Raw genomic sequence first — 22,190 nt, 5'->3', positions numbered from 1 at the left:
TCTCTTCTTCCGTGGCATTGCAAAACGGTTGTACGAGTATTTGTACGTAATTTGGTTTCAATGTTTTATGTGAAGCGATTATATTAATTTCTGTGCTCCTCCACTGCTTTACCGATTTATAGAGTTGTCTTTTCGTGAAGGTTGCCCAGTGAAATTTGGCAACGTTGCCCGATTTTCACTCAAGTTTTCGTCGATCGTGTGCCATTAATTAAACATTAAAACAATTTCATTTCAAATGCGTTTGTAGAATTTCGGTTGCGTCACACACCCACAGTGTGACGGCGGGGCCGGGGCTGGGCGGGGGGGGGGGGGGGGGGGGGGGGGGGGGGACTTTCACCCGCCTCGAGGTGCGGCACCACAAATGGAAAAAAAAAACAGGGTGAGGTGCAGCAGCAGCAGCAGGAGGGCGTTGGCCATAGCATCATGTGGGTGTTTTTCTTTAGTCCTGTAACTTGGCCTATAAACATCTATCCATCCATCCATCCATCCATTCGATTGTCACTTGCCGCTGGCTTAAACCCATTTCTTGCTTGCATAATCGAATGAATACGTTCCTTGCAGCGACATAGCCATCGAGTGGAGTGCCTTTGCCTTTCCATCAGCTCCCCTCCCCTCCCCTCTCCTCACCTCTCCTCTCCGTTCAAATCAAATTAATTTACTTTTCACATCGACAGAGCCTCGACGGCGACTGCGGCTGCGCTTGCGCAATATCCTCGCCTCTAGTCCGCATTTTCCCACTGTGTTTTTCCAATCAGTGCTCTGTGTGTGTGTGTGTGTGTGTGTTTGTGCTAGTTTTTCTCTTCCATGTTGTTTGATTAAATGGAATGGCAAATTGTTTGCCGTTTGTCTGCGTCCGCCATTCAGCGGGCGCCATTAGCGCCATTGATTTATATAAATAGTTAATATTTAAACTGGTACAAAATGCATTGATTAAGATAATAGTTATGCTGTTGTTTTCCCCCTCTCCGCTCCCCCAGCATCGATCGATTGATTATGAGGTGAGAAAGGAATGTCCATCAATTGATTAGAACGGATTCCCATTCCCCAGTCCCCCCATTCTTCCATTTATGCTGCTCTGCGACTGTCGCTCATCCCCTCCACGAATCGCAAATCCCAATTGGGACGACATTGATGGACGGACACTCGACGTCTCTCGAAGGTTACTTTGCCAATCGGAGATCGCAGTCGCAGTCGCAGTCGCCTGACCTTGACCGCCTCGAGAGATCAGATCACAAAGCGAACGAGCGAATGATTGGATCTGGGCATATAAGGAATGAAATAAAAACCAAATTGAGGCATACTTTTGGTGCGTGAGTGTGCGTGTGCGTGTGTGTGGCATGTGGCAAGGGTCTGACAGCTTCAAGATCGGAGTAGGAGTAAGAGTTGTGGCACTTGAGGTTAATGACTTCCCAAAAAGACAACAACAAAAAGTGTTTCTGGAAACTGCCATTTAAATAATATTTATTTGCCGACGCTGCAGAGATTAATGTGGCAATGTCCAAAAGAGCTGGCTACGACTATAATGAAGAGTCTCCCGACTAACAAGCTGGCCAATAAATCATGGCGAAAGTTTGCTAACACCAGCATCAGGTCTCATCAGGCTTGGAGTCTCATCAGGCGGGGGCATCAGATGTCACAAAAGTTTATTAGCTGAACACCAATCCCGATTCCAGTCTGAGACGAGGCTGGACTTTCACTGGAAGACTGGAAGACTGGAGGACTGGAAGACGCAACGTAACCGTCAGTCAAATTCAATCAACAAAATGTATCAACAATGCAACAGCTAACGCAAGAATCGACCAAAAAAAACACACACACAAAAATGACAATAAAAATCAATAAAGAAATTAACAAATTGCTGGAGGAGGCAAGAAGGCAAGAAAGCAAGAAGCAAAGAAAAGTGTTAAATTCGATTGAAGATTGTCATCGCATCGTGATTGGTGATTGTTGAACGTTGTTGAGGTTTGTTTTCTTTATTGAAGGGTACTGCTTGCTACGGACGTGTGAGCCAATCAATGCGGAATGCGTGGCAGAGTGTGGAATGTGCTGTAGGGGGCATGGCACGGCACCCTACCAGGCCCACGGGCACCGTTCAGTGGGTCAAGATTGAAGACTGATCCGATTGATTAAACGCATTTGTTCATTCCATTCCATACCATTCGAATGCATTGCATTGTTGTTTCTGTTTGTTTCTTTTGTGTTCTTGTTTTTTCCATTTAATTAAATCGTGTATTGGATTCGTTTCGATTCGTTTTCATGGGCTCGTGACATTCGATCAACGGATCCAAAGGGAAAGTAGAACGGGGACGGGGACGGGGCCGGGGCCGGAGCCGGGGACAGTGAAATGATAACCAATCGTGTAACGATTGACGGACTGAAGGAAAGTTTTTGTGAAGCAGAGAAAACCCTAAAGTTTCGTATGGCAATCCTTTGCTTATCTAAGCGAAAATTGCAACCGCATTGGGGGTTCCGTATCGATGATAATCATAAAGGGCTGTTGCACAACACGACCGGCAACACGTTGCGGCAACCGTAAAACGGTACAGAGCTGGAGAGCAGCCCTGTCAATGGTCTTTATGCAATGACTACCTCATGGAACTGCAACTGTAACTATGCAACTCTTGGGGCAACTGCAACTCCCGTACCGAGGGTGTCAATTGAAGCAGAAAGCGTTGACGTCTGTCTGGCACAGCCCCTGGCTGCGATCGGGGGCACAATATGGATTCCTGTTTGCATTACAATTGCCGGCTGGCTGGCCGGCTGTCTGTCTATCTGTCTGCCCCGCCGGAGGAGAGCACTCGACCAGAAACGTTGGCTTCCTTTTGGCTTTGGCTTTTTTCGGTATTCAATGATTAGGAGAGAGACCCAGTTTGAACGACCGACTAACCGACCAGAGCTACAGAGCCACAGAGCCACAGCTCTGCTGCTGAGAGCCAACGGCTATAACTGGGTAACAGGTGCACGGTGCACGGTGCACGGTGCACGGTGCACGCCGCACGCTGGGGCTGGGGCTTGAGAGTGGGTTTTGTTTTGTGTGGTTTTGCTCGAAGCCATAGGCAAATGGGGTGGCGGTGGGCTCAGCAGAGCGTTTACACTGGAAAAACGCTGGTGCTTAAAACTGTTCTTCTATGGCCAAAGAAAGTTAGGGCCTGCCATGACTCTCCCCTCGAATCATTCACTTTCCATGTGAGTATTCATGAGTAATCCGAGGCGAACACTCATTGCGCATTCCTCGCCAAATGAATCTGCTTCATGGCAGAGAAGTATCTCCTTGTATGAAATTCTATTGAATTTCGTTTTTGTTGCAGTGCATGTTGCAGCAGATTCCAAGGGGGAGGGGGTGTGGGGGGGGGGGAGAAGCAAGCGTTTTTTTTATCTGCAACGGACGTGGCACGCAAACAAGAACAGCAGCAGCAGCAACAGCAGCAGCAACAGAAACAACGTAATGCAGTTGATAAGCAGTGCAGGGTGGGAGAGTGAAGCAGTGAAGCACTGAAGCAGTGTGGAAGCAGTGGAAACAAGAACGTGCACACACACATGCACACCGACAAATAGACATGCCTGTATCGACAGTGGCCAGCATGACGCGCTTGCTTTTGTTGCTGCCACTGGCAGATGCAGAGGCAGAGCCACAGGCACAGGCACAGGCACTGTTGTTGCTGACGCTGCACCCATTTGACATTTGGATGATGACAATGTTCGATGGTCGGGGCCCTTGGGCTGACGCAAATTGACATTGCCCCCGCGCGAGTGCTTGCCACATGCAATCCGAAGCATGTATGCATGTAGCTTCCGCTATGCCCCCCCCACCCCCCGCACCGCCGGGGAGCTTGCGTGTGTGTTTTTTTTTCTTTTTTTTTTTTGCATGACAACGTTTGGGCGGCGCCTTTGTTTGTGTTTGATCTATGAAGGAGAATGTCATACTCTCAGATACACACACTCCGGAGATACATATGCACAAGGCTTACCTCTTTCTTCATGTTGCAGTACATTGACCTCCCCCCTTCCCCTCCTCGACCAACTGTCATTCCCGATTTGGGGCACTCTCAACCTTTCCACACTCATTCGAAGAGAGTGCTTTACATGCAATTTCCACAGCTTTTCCACATGGAAATTGCCGCTTACCCCAACAGCAGCAATTCCGTTTGATTTGCTGCAGAAACCTCAAAGGCAAATAGAAGACAATGGGCTCGAGGAAAAGCAGAGCCGCAAGAAGCCACTCCTGACCTGTTTTCCCACTCCCGCTCCCGCTCCCTCTCCACCTCCCAGTCCCTTCGCTTTCCTTTCCCTTCCTTTCCTCGTGGCTATTTTTGTAAGCAGCTTGTTGCTCTTTTTTCCCTCATTTTCAGTTAATTTGCTGTAACGATTTTCCGCCTCATTGCTGGCTCCCACTACCCCCCCCCCCCCCCCCCTGACCACACTCTCAGTCGCTTCTTTGAGTCTATATTTACATGTTGTCTCTGCCACTTCCCCTGTTCATCACTCGCTGTTGACACACGGGCGGGGGAAAGAGGGTTTACCCCGAAATTAGCACATTAACCCATGGGTGCCGTTTCTTCTGTTTCTATTGATTGAATAACTTTTCCAGTCTCTAGTTTTTCCCCCGCCCCCCACTATTTTCTTGTGGCACTTTTCGCACTGGTTAATCGATAAACAAAGGGTTACCAAGTGGGTCAAACCTCAAAGGCAGTTGTGCTCTCTTTCCACTTTGAATCCAATTAGATCAAAGTACAGTCCCCCTCCAGCCCCCCCCCCCCCCCCCCCCCCCCCCCCACCACGGCTAAAAACACTTTCGATTCATGGAATAATAGACGGATATGCTTAGCTTGGGAGTACCGATCGTGGCTAACAAATTGCCGTCAAGCTTCAGAAACCTGATAATTACACGTGTAAATATGTATGCAATCTGCAATCATGCAAAAGAATGAATAAATGAATAAATCAAGCGACGCGACGCGACGCAATGCAATGCAACGCGATGCCTTTTCACAGTTACATTAGACAGAATGTGGAAAATCAACAGAGCCATGGCTGAGGGAGAGAGAGAAGCGATGTGATCTTGGCCAGAAGCTCACGATTATATAGATACATGCATGATAATGCCAACAGGAAGCATACAAAAACATGAGGCCAAAAAAAAAGAGAGAGAGAGACGAAGAGAAGAAGAGAGATGTTTTTCTGTTGTTTTTTTTCTGTCTAGTTAGCGTGTGTGAAACCGTTAGCATAGAGTCACCGCAAAGTTGTAATCATAAAAATAGTTGAGCAACATCTCGTGTTGTGTTGGCTTGAACTTTAGCTTTCAACGCAGCCAGAAACGGCAGCGGCAGCAACAGAAGCCAGAAGGGAAGCAGTAGGAAGAGAAGCAGCAGACAACCGCCTGATGGGAAAGCAGTGGGACAGCAAGAAGGCAAGCAGTGGACGGACAGGCGAGACAAGCAGTGACCTGCGGCAAGCAATGCACGCACCAAGCAGTAGCCAGCATCAAGCAGTTGCCATAAACAGCGGTTGGTCCAGCGATCATTAGAGATGGCCGCGAAACACGCATGAAATATGTATGTATGTATGTATGTTTCCCTCCAGCAATAAATTCCAACCGAAACATTCTTCACTCTAAAGCACTTTCGTGTAATTGTTTACCCCCAATTGTTTGTAACTCTTCACTTTGTTTTTTTTTGAGAACTTCCAGTTGTTTCAAGGCAGTCCGGCTACCCAGTTGCACTAAGAATTGGCCATTTGCTGAGGTAACTCGAGCTTCAAGACGCGCGCGCATTCAGCAACTCTCTCCATAAATATCGTCTATAAAACTTTATGTACTGCCATACAAATTGATAATTTAAGGCTTTTCCTCACTGGAATCTCACTTGATTAATAGATCGACTGCGCTCATTCGAGTGTGGATGCCTATCCGGTCCGCACTCGCGAGCTCCAATCGCAAGCCCAATGGCCAGTGGCCAGTGGCCAAGGCATTTGGTTATGCAAAGAATCAAATCACATTTAAACGGCGACATTTAATTGCAAACTGGTTGCTGGACAGAGAGACAGTTAGCCACCTGCGGCGGGGCCAAACCATTCTTGTTGCTGTGGCAGCCAACACTCACCCAAAATTCCTCGATCCGATGCTGCCTGGGATCCCGATGGCGATCCCCAACCCAACAAATGCTTGCCGCCGTCGCCTTCGTCGTCGTTGCATTCAAATACCCGAACAGGCAGCTCATGTTGAAAGCCAGAAACGAACTAATTGACCAACTGTTCCGGCCAGCAGTTAAGTGGTCTGTCGCCCCCCCCTCCCCCTCCCCCAATGGCCGAGCGAGAGGTCGATGCAGATGCAGAGACAGAGCAGAACAACGGGGCTCCCAGATAAGCCAGGAATTTCGAGAAACATGTGTGCAACAGCATCCATAGATCTATGGATGGTTGGCTCTACTTTTGCCTACGATACGATACGATACGACGAGTATTCAGTCTTGAGCTGATTGTAGCGCTGTCCAAGTAACCTCGAAACGTGACAGAGCCACACAGAACTGTGGCCCAAACCCAGCTGGCCCCGGCCCGCAAAAACAGTTGACAATTGCGGTTCGTTAGGTGCAGAAGCAGAGGCAGAAGCACAACAAGAGGGAAGTCAAGACTCAGTCAAAAAGTAGACTTAAGACCCGCAAAAGATCAAGTCAGACAAACACTTCCGGGGGGAGGGGGGAATCTTTATGCCAAAAGTGATCTAAATAAAGAGTGGCTCTCTCCCTCCCCCTCCCGCTCCCCCTCTGTCACTCTCTCTCTCTCGCTTTGTTTTTGTTTTTTGAAGCGCCATTCAAGTTAATTTGCTCCAATTATGAAAATGCTCATGTGCTCATTAAACTTAATTGAGATCTGGAGAAGGCACAGCACTGCACTGGAGAGTCCCACAGAGAAAGAGAGGGAGAGCGCAAAAGGATGAGAGAGACCGGAGACCAGAGTGAGTGTTTGAATGAATGAATGAAATGCCTGATGAATGCTGACTGACAGACGTGTGGCGAAATGGATCAACGGATTGTCTTTCACTCAACTTTTGTTGCTTTTTTAATCCTCCAACAAAAAATGAAAGACTTTTGTTACTTGCAACATTTTGCGTAAATCTTTGCCTGTAAATGGGAGGCATGAAAGCTGCGGATGCTGCTGCTGCGGCTGCTGCTGCTGCTGATGGAACATAGAAGTGCCCGAGCACAGCCGCTGAGTAAAGTTGAAAGCAAAAAGAGCTATAAATTTTGCAGCCACATTCTTCTGGACAAAGCCAAAGCCACCGAACAGGTTGAACTACTTTGAGCCAGGCCAAGACAAGGCAACAACAACTATGTAAGTCGAAGTCCAAGCCAGAGGCAGAGCCAGAGCCACAGCCAGAGCCAGAGCCAGAGCCACAGCATGAGGCAGAACCATGGCCAATTCCTATGGCCATGGGCCTCGCTTCGGTTTTCGCTTGGCTGGACGGCTGCTGCAATGGTGACTAAATACTAAAGACTAACCACTAACCACTAACCACTGCACTAAAGACTGCCACTAAGACCGGACATGGTCAGTGTCCAGAACCCCAATTGGCCAAAGCTGCCTCTCGCTCTATAAATAGACCCCTGGCCGGGCCTTATCCAGAGCCCGACCAGCCTGACTCTCCCCAGAGTTTCTCTCTCTCTCACTCTGTCTTTCTGTTTCGCTGTGGCCATAAAAATTTGTTGCATTTCCGTTGCATGTACAACAAAATATGCAGCAGCTCTCTTGTTGCAAGTTTATCTGAAAACGAAACAAAAACAAAAACGAAAAAAAAAACTAGAGCAGCAGCAACAACAACAGACACAAAAGCTATGCAACATTTTCCAAGTAACTCATTTCTCAAGACGTTCTCTCCCTCTCCCTCTCTCTCCCGCTGTCTCCCGCTCCCGCCCCTCTCTCTCCCTGCCTCTGTCTGTTGTAGACTAGAGATATATCTTTATATACACGATAATGTCGGTGTAATTAAAATTTCTCACATATTGTACATGTATTTACATGCACTTTTGATTATACGAGACGATAGGCTGCTGCTGCAGCCGCGGGCTGCCGCCTGTTGCATGGAGATCTAAGATTCGTGGAAAACAAGGTGGCAATTACCCAACAAAGAGACAGAGAGACAGAGAGAGAGAGAGAACAGCAGAACAAGAAGGAAAAAACCCTTCCCCAATCACACGATCCCCATCCCCCTCCCTCCCTCCCCCCACCAACTGTGCACTTTTCATTTCCTCTATGGAAAAGAAAAGCATCTTCCATCTTCCATTTTCCATTTGCCATCTTGAGAACATTGCAGTTGCAATTTCCTTTTATTTATGAGCCATGAAAATGCAATGCAATGTGGGGGAAAACTTGAACAATTTCCTCAAGCGTCTGCTTCCGAGACGACCCTCCCCCCCCTTACCCGCCACCCGCGGTGCCCTATTCCTACCTTCCCTCGAGCATGGGGCGTATACGCAATAAATTAAGCGCGCTGTCGCGACTCGCAAGTCGCGAGTCAACTCAAAAGTCAATTAATAACAAAAAAAAAAAAAAGAAAAAAAGGCAGGCATCCCACTGGCCAGCCACAGACAAGCATCTCTCGAGATGTTGCGGCATCCAAGCCCACAGCTGGAGATGAAACCAAAGTCGGGGCTGAAGCCAAGACGGAAAGACTGAAAGACTGAAAGACCAGAGAGCTTCGACGGCTAAGACCGAGACTTGATTGCACGGCTGACGTCATTGGCGGCCTGCAACACAAGACTTTGACCGGTTCACAAAAGGTTAACTTCGGGTTCAATCGCGGCGACATGAACGTGAGAGAGTCTCCTGCCAACGGGAAAAGATCTGCCAGCAGCTGTTTCGATTAGAGATTCCACCCCCTGCTCCCCGCATCCCCTGCTCATTTAGCATCAATGTCCAGGCGACTGACTAAACCCTCTTTCGGACAATTGCAGGCCACTCAGCGAGCAGACAGAAGGCTGGCAATTAAGCGAGTGAAAAGCAAAGAAGAGGAGCAGCATGGAACATCTGGGCGCCTTAGAACGGAATAAAGTGAATTGCCCAAGCAGTAGCCTCAGCCGCAGGGGAAAGAGGGGGCAGAGAGGGGAAGATATGTGGGAGAAACACGTGCCGTGCCGGTCAGCTCTCCAAACGGAACGATTAAAGCCCACCCATTGTATGGGAGGGATACCCCTTAAAAGCGGGCGGGCGGGCATATTGAGACTTGGAATCACTTCACTTCCAAGGGCCTCTAAAAATTAGAGGTCATCGGGCAGTCGATACCGCCGGCCATCGCTAAAATTGAGTAGGGCAAAAAATAAAAATAAAGAAAGGGAGAAGGAAGACTACCGCTGCCATCCCTATACGAAGGAGCGGCTTGGAGAGGGGGAGGGAGCGGGGGCGTCGGCGGCGGCGGCAGCCGCAAAAGTGAAAATCTAAACCAAACGAATTCTGGTTTCAATTGCTCGCGGTTTTCAGTGTTGCCGATTGTTCGGCTCGGCTCGGTTCGTTTCGTTTCGGCTCGCCATTGTTCGGGGGATGCGAGTTTTGTTTTACTTGATTCCTCCTTCTGCTCAGCGTGCGTGTGTGTGTGTGCGTGTGTGTGTGTCTCTGTTCCAGCTGCTTGACGACGATAAATGCAGTGCAGTCTACAGACAGAGAGAGAAAGAGACAGATAGATGGCTGCTAAATTTCCAGCCAAAAGGCAAAAACGAGTTTCGTGCCCCCAAAGTGCCAGTGGGTCTGCAACTGGGGACTGGGGACTGGGACTGGGTCTCGGTCTGTGGCCGCGATCCGTTCCATTGTTTCCATCACTTTGTAGTGCTCTTCTCTCTCTCTCCCACTCTCTCTCTCTGCGGTCTGGCAACGCCTTAGCCAGGTCCAGTGGAAAATTCAATTTTTGAAAATCATCAAAGATGAATGGCTGCGCGGGGCGGGGCGGGGGGCGCGGGGGCGTTGGTGGAATTTCGTAACAAGTGTTGCCAAATGTCTGAAGAAAAGCAAAAGCCATAATTTTAAGATCTCTTTCCCCCCCCCCCCCTGTGCCCCCCTGCCCCCTGTTGAACCCCATTTTGTGCTTCGAGTGGGCGAATTTTTTACTTTGCAGAAAATTCTATTACGTCGAGTGGTTTTCCACAGACAACCACAACAAAATTCCATCTCTCTTTCTCGATGAGAAAGTTTATTTTTAGATACATTTTTTATATATTTTCCTCTATTAAAAATGTATACCGTTAGGGAAACTGTTGCAAGATCTGGTCCGTTAGGTAGAAACATTCTTTGGGAAACCAATAAGAAAATGAAAAGCCCCCAACAGGTGCTGAATAGAGAAGAAAAAGCGTCTGCCTCTCGCATTTGCATTCAAATGTGTTTTGATTTGAAGAAATGTTCGTTTTCACTTTTGCAAATGAACAAAAGAGAGAACCCCAAACCCCAAGCTCCAGACCCCAAACCCCAGACAAAGATCGTAAAAGATCAGGGAAATAACTTTGAATAAATTCCAATAAAATCCCCCTGCCCCCTCTAGAGGGTCCCTCTTTCTCACTCTCTACACTCCACACTCCATTCTTCCATAGATTGCATAAAATACTAACCAAAAAAACCAACAACAAAACAACACAAAAGACAATAACACTATAAATAAAAAAAAATCTTTTATCAACTGTTGTTTTTTTCTTTCTTTTGTTGTTATTATTTACAATGGGAGATGCAAATTGAGTTGGAAATTTATATGATTTGTAATGTTAATTATTCCGTAAAAAATGGGGAGCGCACGGGGCGGGGGGGGGACTATATAAATTAGTCAGCAAAATCAGCATTAAAAGGGGGGTAGGAGGGGGGGGGTATAAAGAGAATGCATAATATATTGCTTTGTATAAATGTATGAAAACCGAAAGTGACTTCAATTCGAGAAATGCGGAAATACAAAAACTAAAGAAATACGTATAAATATTATGCATACATATATGCGGATCGTTTATGGAGCAATATGATGGGGACCCAGACCGAGACGCAATCCAAAAAGAAAGAGTAAAAGTCCCAATCGAATCGTATCGTATCGAATCGATTGGTTATCTGGGGGTTCCTGTGTTTTGCTTTTGGTGAAAAGTCGGAAAAGTTGGACATAATGTTTACTAAACAGAAAGCAGCAGGCAGAACACGGAGAAATGCCAAGGAAATGCGTCAAGGAGAAGTTCGATTGGGGGTGGGGGAGGGTGGGCTGTGGTGGGATCCACAGTCAATGTTAGCGTAAACATTTCTCAACATTTTGTTTATAATAAATGCGCTCGGCGCGGTACGAACCGTAAAAATAAACTCAAAATAAGCAAAATGCATTGTCGGCATTGTCGAGTGGGGCTCGTAGCCGTGTACCCCTGTACCCGTGTACCCCTGTACCCGTACGATTTGCAGGCTTTTCTCCGCCCACAAATTGTTTACAGTGGGACTCACGTGGCTTGATTGATGGTGAAATGGTGAAACTTACCTGGAAAGCAAAGAGAGAGAAGAGAGAAGGAATGTTAATCAAATGCTCAACAATAGAGGTGTGCAATGGCACAGAAGCAACCCTGATTCCGGTGCAAGAATACCCCCAACGATTCCTTAGAGTCCCCCCCCCCCCCTCTGTTTGTAAAGTAAACCCATTCCTTGGCTATTCTTAGCAGCGCTGATTAAATGAACTCCGCCGTCGAGGCACGAGTCAACGTTCTTTCTGCTCTGTGTCTAGGGCAAATCAGTGACTACCCTCGTTCTTTATAATAGTATTAACTGAAGTGCATGACACGACCCAGGCGCACACACACACACACAGATACACACGGATACATGCACTCAAATGGATGCAAAATAGTTGGCAGCTCCCTGCCTCCACAGCGAGGCGAGTGCATTGCTCTCTCGGGCGACTTCTTGCCTTCCTTGGGCTCCGCTCTCAAAGAACTTGCAACTTTTATGCCTTCGCCGACGGGCCCCTTCCTGGTTCGTTTAACAAAGTTTTTAATAATATTATGTGTGGCACGTCTGAAGTGGCAACATTGTTGCCCAGATTTGGAAAGAGCAGCGCTTTCAGCCGCTGCCTCTGATGATGATGATGATGATGATGCGATGATCCTATGGCTGGCTATCAAATGCACTTTTCTCACGATCAATGGACAAACAAACAAAAAACAAAGAGCCAAAGCAGAGACGCCACTCCGTTGATGAGGCCGCCTCTCTGTCTCGTGTTTTTTTTCAATGTTGATGGATGCTTTTTATTTGAAACTGTCATAAACATCAAAAGCAACAGACAAAGGCCGCCCAGGCCCCCACATTCAGCCCCCAATGACCATGATGCCACTGCCACGCGACGCGAATGTGATTCAGTTGCAGGCGCAGAAGCCCTGCCCGGGAAATGAGTCAAAGAGTGGCAGCAGCAGCAACGGATCGGAGAGAATCGATTTGTATGGTGCATGGAGGAGGGAGGATGGAGGAGGGAGGAGGTTCAATGACTCTCCCTCCTCCCACTGGCCGGTCCCCGCAACATGTTGCTGCAGCACGCGCTTATCGCTTCAAGAGTATTATATTTAACGATTTCCGTCGCTCCGATCTCCGATCCATGTGGAGGAGGAGGAGGAGTCTCCCCCAGACACCAAAATTCGCATAAAATTTATGTTTTAACAAACACACAAAAATATTGCAAGTTTTTTGGGCAAAAGAGGAGCTAGGGGCGGGCTGGGGGGGGTGGCGGCACGAATGTCATGTGGGCAGGAAATGAAGCTAATTTGTTTTGCGGGTGTGCCACCAGTGCTGGGGCAGGGCCAGGGGCAGGGGCACGGGAAGACAGACAAAGGCGGTGCCCCGAAAACCCAAAAGCCTGGCCCAAAGGCTGCGGCGGGGGGGGGGGGGGCGGGGTACGACATGCGACAATGAGGATAAAAGCGAAGCGAAGGCTGCCTCGTGTCCTCTTTTTTTTCTTCCTTCCTCTTTGCATAACATTTGATGATGAAACACACACACACACACACACACACACACACACCCGCACAGCGTCTCTTGTTCTCCTCTTTCAGAGTTCTCTTTGTGTTCTCCGGCTCTCCGGCCTTCCCTCTCCCTCTATTCTTCGAATGCCTTTGAACTTGTGCAAGAAAAAGCTTCGTTGAATAGGGCCAAAGCTCTCTCTCTCTTTCTCTCTCTCGATACGATACGGGCAAGGGACGCTGCATACACTGACAAAAATTGGTTGGCAAATGCAACCAGCATTAAGCATGAAAGAGAAAGAGATAGAGAGAACAGGCAGACGGGCAGACAGGCTTCGATTGTGCCCTATAGATTGATATTTTTTATGTGATCCGAGATGGTTCGAAAACTAACGATCCGCCAAGAAATATTGGAAATTGCTAAAATTTCAACACTGTTGCCATCATTTATCCCCATATTTGTGCCACATTTCGTCTAAATATCTTCAAAACTCAGACCTTTCTTGGATATTCAATGGGAATCAAAGAAATACGAATGTGTTTTAGGCTCGAAAACCGATAGATACATATTTCCATATGGGTTTTGTCCCCGCCCAGTGCACTGCTTGGCTGGCTGGGCTTCCAGCCCAGTGCACTGCTTGGCTGGCTGGGCTTCCCTTTCCACTCGCAAAAGCAACAACAACAACAGCAAAAAGTACGAGTATTAAGCAAACATCATAATCAAGAGGGTGGTGGGGGAGGGAGAGAGGCAATGTTTGAAGGGGGGTGGGGGGGAGGAGAGGTAGGTAAGGACACACCATGAGCCATGGGCGGGCGGGAGGCAGGCTCAGCTGATGAGTCACCCAGCTGTTGTCGCAAAAGGGTGGCCGGGCGGGCGGCCACCCACCCTCCCAGAGGCCAGCGAATGAGTCAAGCTCAGAGCGGGACACAGCTATTGGATGACTCAAAAGAGGGAAGAAGGCCAAAGAGAGAGAGAGAGAGGGAGGGAGAGAGAGAGAGAGCTTTTTATCAACTAGCGGCGTGTAAATAATGAAACGTGTTGCCCGAGGAATCAGCGACCAAAACGTGATACCAGCCGGCATTAGGGCACAAAGATACTTCCCCCTCCACCCCCTCCACCGCCCACACGCCGTCACTCCGATTTGGCCTGGCCCTGAACAAAGGGAACAGAACAGCGTTGGAACGATGACGCTGTCCCATTTCCCACTTCATTTCGAGTGCATTCAAAAAAAAACTGTGCTGGCACCGAGCACGGAGGGTGGCCTCCCCCTGCCCTGCCCTGCCCTGCCCTCCCCTCGACTCCCCTGCCTCCCTTGGTGTGATTTGTGGTCGATTTCTGTTGCAGATCTCCGGCCAGGCGAAATGGCACACACGCAGACTCTTCAACGAGGAGGGCTCTTCAGGCAATAACTGGCACACACACACACACACTTACACTGCCACACACAGTGCCACACACAGTGCCACATGTTGCCGCTGAAGTGAGGACCGGGCAGGGCCACGCAAGGGTTGCCCATTAATTCCCAAAGTAATTAATAAATTTTGGAAAGAATCAAGACAGCCCAGGGTCAAAGTTGAGAACCAACCCGGGACCTGTTGCTCGACCATTCCATTCCGACCACACCCAACTTTTGGCCATGTTTATCCACCGTTTTGGCCGCAACTATAATTGAATTTGACTCTTGGGCCCCCGATATCTGTGCACGACCACAAATGTGTATCTAATGTCTAACTAATATTTACTTATTAGCCTATCGCTGATACGCGAGCGGTGTGTGGCGGAGGACCAGGCCAAAAGCAACCGAGTATTTGGCCACAACATACTGAATTTCACATGCTCTTGCCAGAAAACACACACGCAAAAATATACGATGGAAAACAACATGCAAATTGCTGGAGAGATCCAGACGAAAACTAAAGCAAGCCACAGTGAATGCTGAGTGGAAGATCCACCCAGAAGAGGCCCCACCAGAAGAAACCTGAGGGGAAGATCCAACAGAAGATGACCCCCAAAACCTGAAACGGCAGTAAAGGATAGATCTGTGTTGAATGGAACCATAGATCTCCGTTCTATAGATCTTCTGGGATAATTGAAGAATTTACTGAAAAAATCTCCCATACTGCAGGAAGCCTTAAAGGGATCCCAGGGCCTCCGCTCTATAGATCATCAGTGATTTCAGGAAGCCTTAAAGGGATCCCAGGGCCTCTGCTTTATAGATCTACCACGCTAATTGGAGTAGCCTTTGAGCCAGGAAAACCACCCATGAAACCGTATCATCGTCTTTCTTAGATTTCCTTCACAATATCTGCCTTTCCAGAGCAAGATCTTTCCGTTCTGGGGCATTTCTTCCATCAATAGGGCCTGCCAGATATCTTGAACAATATCCCATTCGTCATTCAAGGCCCAATCAAACTCTATATAAAAACTTGTATACCCACTTGCTAGCCCAAGGGAAATATCAACGTTCTGATAACATACATATGTGTGTATTCCTGGAGCTCTAGGGGAATATACTTTTACAGTCACCTGTTCTGTTTGCCCCCCTCTCTGATTGAGTGAGTTTTTACGACCAGCAACAGGTTCATTTAATTTAGTCACATTCGACCGTTCGACCGTCTGTCTATCCGTCCATCCGTCCGTCCGTCCGTCCGTCCGTCCGTGCACTGATAAGTACTCCGGCTCTATTCTGACGCATCGCCTGAAGACGAATGAAGCGGAAACGCTGGAAATACGCGGAGTATTTTGTACGATATGCCCCATAAAACTTATAGGGAAAAAAAAGAAATATACTGTATATAGAAAAACGATGGAAAATTGTAATTTATTTCAAGATGTGTGGTGGAGAAAAAAACAATCTTCAGATGATTCACAGCAATCTGCCAGATTTGTTTTGTTTACTGGAGAATTCTTCAGGTGTTAATCATGGGATTCGGCCACATTTTGCCAACATTTGAGTATTTATTTATTTATTTATTGGCCACAAAAATATGCAAAGAATGCGGTGAGTGGGCTATCGCCAGGGACAACAGAGAACAGAAAACAAAAAACAGAAACTAAAAAGTTGGTCAACGTTTGTTTTTTTTATCAAAGCTCATGGCTTAAGCGGAAAGGAAGTGTGTGCTCTAGATACAACAAATAAATACTATATACAGCATATTGTTCAAGAATGTGCCGCTTATCTTTGGCAACGAAACGAAACACTCATGTGGGATGTGGGGCAAGAGGCATGAGGCATGAGGCAAAAGCAGACATTTTTCAAACCTGCAACGGCTGCAATTTGCATTTTAAATTCTTTTCCACTGTATCTGCGTATCTTGTGGTTACAAATCGGCATTCGGCTGCGGCTGTTTAATATGCAACCGGCAAAAACTGGCTGAAGGCTACTGGCCACCAAATCCCATAGACGCCACGTAAGACGTGCCACAGAGCGAAAAAAAGTAATAATTTTACAATGCACTGCCAAAAGCGGGATGTGAATAGAATTTGCAATCAGTCGGCGACTCATAGAGAGCGAGAGAGAGAGAGAGAGAGATAGTATGGAATGTACAGTGCACACTGTCGGCTAAAGGAAACGCGAGGAAAAACTCTGGGGAATACCCATTTTAGATACCCGATTCTTTCGCCTTTTCACAGGTTTGAAGACAGAACCGTATTCCAGCACATCCTGAAAGTCCAAAAAGTTCATAAAATTCCCTAGAAAACCTACAGATCCAAGCTTTGAATGGAAATGCTCTTCGATATTGGGCATTACTTCGTATTACCCTCCATTTTCCATCAAAAAACTGCAAAGAATGTATCTTTGAGTACCTGTAGCTGTGGAAACATTTTGTTCCATCTCTATCTCTATCCCACAAGTTGCTTGAGTGCCACACTCCACTGTAGTGGGGGGTGGGGGGGAGTGGGGGGGGCCACTGGCCAAGGCCTTTTTAACGTACTTTTGAGACATTTGACGCCACTTTTGACACTCGGGAATACATTATGAAAACATTATCCCCGAAAGCCAGGGACAAATATGTGTAACCCCACCCCCTCCCCCCCCCTACACCCGCCCAAATTTGGTTTCGGTTTTGCCTGCCCGGAAGTCGGAAGCCGGATGCAATAAAAATCTGCGAAAATCTGAAAATGTTTTTGCAACCACCCGTCGAGAAAGAACGAGAGAGAGATAGAGATTCCCTGGAGACAAAGGCAAGAAAAACTATTGTGAGAGAGCAAGGGCAGGGCCCCCTCCCCCTCCCCATCCCTGCCTGGAGGACAAGTGTGTGAGAAAATCGATAAGAACAAGGAGATGGCAGTGTGGCAGTGCAGTAGATTTCCAGATCCCTTAGATGCCGTAGATCCCGTAGATAGGGTGCGTTTTCCCAACTGCAGGGGAGATGAGTAGTTATTATATAGGCACTTTGCTATGGGACAGTGGTAGGTACACAAAGGAGGAATATAAATTATAGAGAAAGTAGAAAGGTTCAAGGGCATCGAAACCGTTTTTCAGGAAACACTTAAAAAATACCTCTAAACTATCACATTAGATTCATTGCAAAGGGATGACCTACCTGTTTGAGGGTTGTTTGAATCGCAACACGGGACCAATCGTAAAAACAGGTTCATTGACAGTAAGTGGGAGGAGAGAGAATATAAATGAGCGAAGGATCGATTTGAGAGGATTTTACATGGTTGAGAAACAGGATTAAGATCGAAGTTAGTTCACATTATCGCCGATAGGTGGCGCCACCAAGTAGTAAGGATACGGGACAGCGACTTTTTACACTGAATTACCAAATTCGCAACATGTTGCAGCAACATTTGCTTAAGCATGTGCAGCTTGGCAACATGTTGAATGTAAGTGTGCATCATATTGCTATGTTATTACGTGATCATGTTAAATAAATACTTATAAGATATTTTATTAACATTGAATTGGGAACCAATTTCTGCTATGTTATTAACTGGTCAAGTTAAATAAATACTTATAGGATATTTTATAAACATTGAATTGGGAAAACAAATGTGTGAAGTTTCTGAAATTTACATCCTATAGAAAACATAGGTTGGAAACCTGGGTATCTAGATGTCCGTATAGAGGGTTGAATGGTAAGAGAACACAAATTAATGGAGATATATATAGGAGCACGCAAAGAATAAAATTATAATAGGAAGACATCAAAATTAATTAATGCTACTTAGAGTAAATATACGTCTGTCCCGTATCCTTACTACTTGGTGGCGCCACCTATCGGCGATAATGTGAACTAACTTCGATCTTAATCCTGTTTCTCAACCATGTAAAATCCTCTCAAATCGATCCTTCGCTCATTTATATTCTCTCTCCTCCCACTTACTGTCAATGAACCTGTTTTTACGATTGGTCCCGTGTTGCGATTCAAACAACCCTCAAACAGGTAGGTCATCCCTTTGCAATGAATCTAATGTGATAGTTTAGAGGTATTTTTTAAGTGTTTCCTGAAAAACGGTTTCGATGCCCTTGAACCTTTCTACTTTCTCTATAATTTATATTCCTCCTTTGTGTACCTACCACTGTCCCATAGCAAAGTGCCTATATAATAACTACTCACAGCTAACAGCTAGGACATAAACTAGTAATCTTTCAACAACGATGGATGACCTTGAAATCATTTTTATCGATTCCCAACCGGAATCAACCATAAATCTGGACTCTCAGCCGAGCTCCGTAGACCTGTCCTTGATTTTTGGGATTAAGACTCAAACCTATCTCGAGAGCAACTTGACCTGGTTAAGTGACATTAAATGGGATGATGACGACGATGACCCAAGGAATGCAACGTCTAATAATGATAATCCAGCATACATTTTCCCGGATGATGACAACATTTTCGATTTAGTAGATAATCAGGATGATGATAAAAGATCTCAACTCCAGGAACTACTTCGGGACGAAGATGATGATGACTTAATTGCTGCGGTAAAATTAGCTGAGGCGAAATTTTAATAATACGAATACATATTTATATAATAAGAATATTTTATGTATTTTTCTAAAAATAATATATACATATGTACATATATAATAAATATAACACATTTAACCACTATTTATTTTAAATGTTTCTGTTTTACTTTTGATTGGTTGAATTTCACTTCCTCTTATTACAAGAGAATCATAGGATTCGTTTGAAACAGGTTTCTTCCACGTGAGGATTACACAAAAAGAATAAGTGGATTTCAGGTAGAATAGAGGTTGTAACCTTTCCCTCATATTATTAGATTGACCCAGTAGGGATCGTTTGAAACAGGTTTGTGAACAGGTACTGTTGTTTTGGATATAAAAGATTAAGAAGGTGTTTGGGAGGGGCCTAAAAAGATACCATTTAAAAAGGAAACCCTTAGTCCTGTTTCAATAGTGAAAGTGGTTAGTTCGATACAAAAAAAAAAATAAATAAATAAATAAAACTTAAAATGGCATCAAAAGTTCAGTGCAACATGTGTGATAAGTCCGTTGACTTTTCAGAGTTTCAATCTCATTATGAGAGATGCTCTGATTTGCGTAATAATGTAGTGTGTGACCTTTGCTCTAAGTCCATCGACTTAATAGAGTTTGATAGTCATTATGAAGCATGCTTGGGACCTAGGAATGCTTTTGAGATTCTTATGAGCAAAGGATCTAATTCAAGTGATCTTCAAGGTGCTTCAACGTCAGGAGCTTCAAAACGGCCTCGATTGGATACTCCGATGGACCTAAGGATTACTGACTGTTCAATTTGCGGTGAAAGTTACCCTTCGTCTAGGGAAAGACGCCATATGATGTCGGACAAACATAAGAATGCAAGAGCAGCTCAACTAGAGGAAAATGAAAACGTTATTTTAATTTCAACGGAGTCGCGATTTCCTTTAAAATCATATCGTGTTCACTCAAATAAAAGTGAACAGATTGATTTAAAAGAGTTTTTTTATGATTGCAAAAATGATATTATCAATTTATTGCGTCACTGCATGAGTGAGTACAGATCCATAAAATACAATTTAAAAGTATATGGATTATACGTTAAAAACACTGATGATGAAAGCTTAACAGAAACAATGAAGCATTTCATTACGCCATACAACCCAATATATGAAAACGAGCTGATTGATGATCATCTAAATGATACAATAGAAAATTTGATAACTCTCAGCAGTGAATTCCAGGAGAAGGATTCAGGTTGGGCAATAAAGTGTTTTAAATATTTTGAACTTACCATGATAAAACTAGAGCATATCGCTGCAAACAGGTTTATCCAAGCTCCCAAAAAAATTAAGTCACGAAATGCACTCATAAATGTTAAAAATGACGATGATTTTTGTTTCAAGTGGTGTGTTTTAGCATCATTAGCCTATGGAACACACCTTAAAACTATATATCAAACAGCAGCATTAAAAAAAATTTCCCGAGATAAGTTAACAATACCATCATCCTATCGATGCGGAAACATACGGCAAGACATCATTTATTATGAAGGAGTAAGATTAAATTTTTCCGGAATTGAGTTTCCAATAACAAGCAAAGGAATCAAGCGATTCGAATCAGCAAATGAGGATTTTAGCATCAATGTTTATGAAGTCGATGAGAATGGAAAAAACGTTGTGGGACCCACAGTGAGGACTAAGAAAATTCGGACTCACCACATAAACTTGCTTGGAATTAATAGTGATAATATGCAAATGATGCATTATGCATATATAACGTGCATGAGAAAATTATGTTATTCACAACATAGTAAATCCCATAATACGGCATATTTTTGCGAGAACTGCTTGCAATTTTATAGTACAACAAATACTATACATGACACTAAAGAGTGTGGAAAAGTTGCTGCTTTGTATCCTGAACCTAATACCAAAACTGTATTCAAAAGTTTTTCTAAAAAACTATCTCCACCAGTAGTAATTTATGCTGACATCGAAGCAGTTTTGGAAAATTACGATATAAATCTTAATGATCCATCAAAATCATCAACTACTATGGCACAGAGGCATACAGCATGTGCAGCATCATTTTATATTGTACATAAATACAATGAACATCTAAATGAGATGTGGACATACGAAGGTAAATATTTTAACATTCCAGCAAAGGCAATAAACTCATAAACATTATGATTTCGTTATTTCAGGACCGGATTGTATCCAAAAATTTTGTCAAGCACTTAGGATGAAAACCGATGGACTTTATGAGAAGTACTGGAAGTCTTATAAAAAACCAATCTATCAGTTTAACATTTGGGAAGAGGATTACCAGGAACACGGTGAATGCTATGCCTGCGAGAAACAAATTTCTGATGATGATCGAGAAAAATTCTTTGATCAGTTTACAGGACAATATGTAGGTCCTATTCATAAGCTGTGTAAACAGACATTTAGATTAAGCGATCCCTTTTTCCCGGTAGTTTTTCATAACTTATCTCGTTATGATATACATTTATTTGTTACGTCAATAAAAGATGAACTAAGACCCATTCCTTGCAATAAAGAGTTATATATTGCGTTAACTCAAATTTGTAAGCTCGATGAATCTTATCTTCATCAATATAAAATTAGATATATAGATTCAAATAGATTTTTAAATTCAAGCTTAGAAAAACTCGCTAGTTATATGAACATAGCGAATTTTAAAATTTTGAGAAGTAAATATCAAGGTGAAAAATTTGATATGCTACGACGAAAGGGAGTATTTCCCTATGATTATTTGGATAGTTTTGAAAAATTTGATGAATCCCTGCTTCCTTCGCGAGATAATTTTTATAATTCACTGAATGATGAGGAATGTAGTGTTGAAGACTACAACTTTGCCCAGAAGGTTTGGAACGCATTTAATTGCAAATCTATTAGAGATTATTTAAAATTATATTTGGAAAGCGATGTTTTAATTCTTGCTGATGTATTTGAGAATTTTAGGAGTCTTTGTTCCCGAGTGTACAGGTTAGACCCCATTAATTATGTTACTGCTCCTTCAGTTTCATGGGATGCAATGTTAAAATACACAAGAGTAGAATTAGAACTTGTTAGTGATCCTGACATTTATAATTTTTTAAAAACTGCTGTTCGTGGAGGATTGACTCAATGCACTCAACGGATTGCAACAGCAAATAACAAATATTTAAATAATAAATTTAAGCCTAACGAACCCATAAATTTCCTTTCATATATTGACGCCAACAACTTATATGGATGGGCTATGAGTCAACCCCTTCCATTTTCTAATTTTAAATTTCTAAGTAACGATGAAATTTCATCTTTCAACG

The 22,190-nt window shown here is 44.7% G+C and overlaps 1 protein-coding gene across 14 annotated transcripts in view; it reads right to left on the bottom strand.

Annotated features, from left to right (window-relative positions):
- Cip4 (formin-binding protein 1-like Cip4) overlaps positions 1-22,190 on the bottom strand; it is a 49,464-nt gene that overhangs the window by 10,011 nt on the left and 17,263 nt on the right. Inside the window, exon 1 of one of the 14 annotated variants that reach the window (XM_015187463.2) lies at positions 6,099-6,230. The exons of the other annotated variants lie outside the window; for them this stretch is intronic. Coding sequence (XP_015042949.2) covers positions 6,099-6,215 — 117 coding nt within the window. The 5' untranslated portion in view covers positions 6,216-6,230. Of the gene's footprint in view, positions 1-6,098; positions 6,231-22,190 lie in introns of those variants that run through there. 14 annotated transcript variants of the gene reach the window in all.

This window comes from Drosophila pseudoobscura, chromosome X, assembly GCF_009870125.1.
Source record: "Drosophila pseudoobscura strain MV-25-SWS-2005 chromosome X, UCI_Dpse_MV25, whole genome shotgun sequence".
NCBI lineage: Eukaryota > Metazoa > Arthropoda > Insecta > Diptera > Drosophilidae > Drosophila > Drosophila pseudoobscura.
Note: the sequence above shows the minus strand (reverse complement) of the source record. Positions and strands in the feature narration are given on the sequence as shown.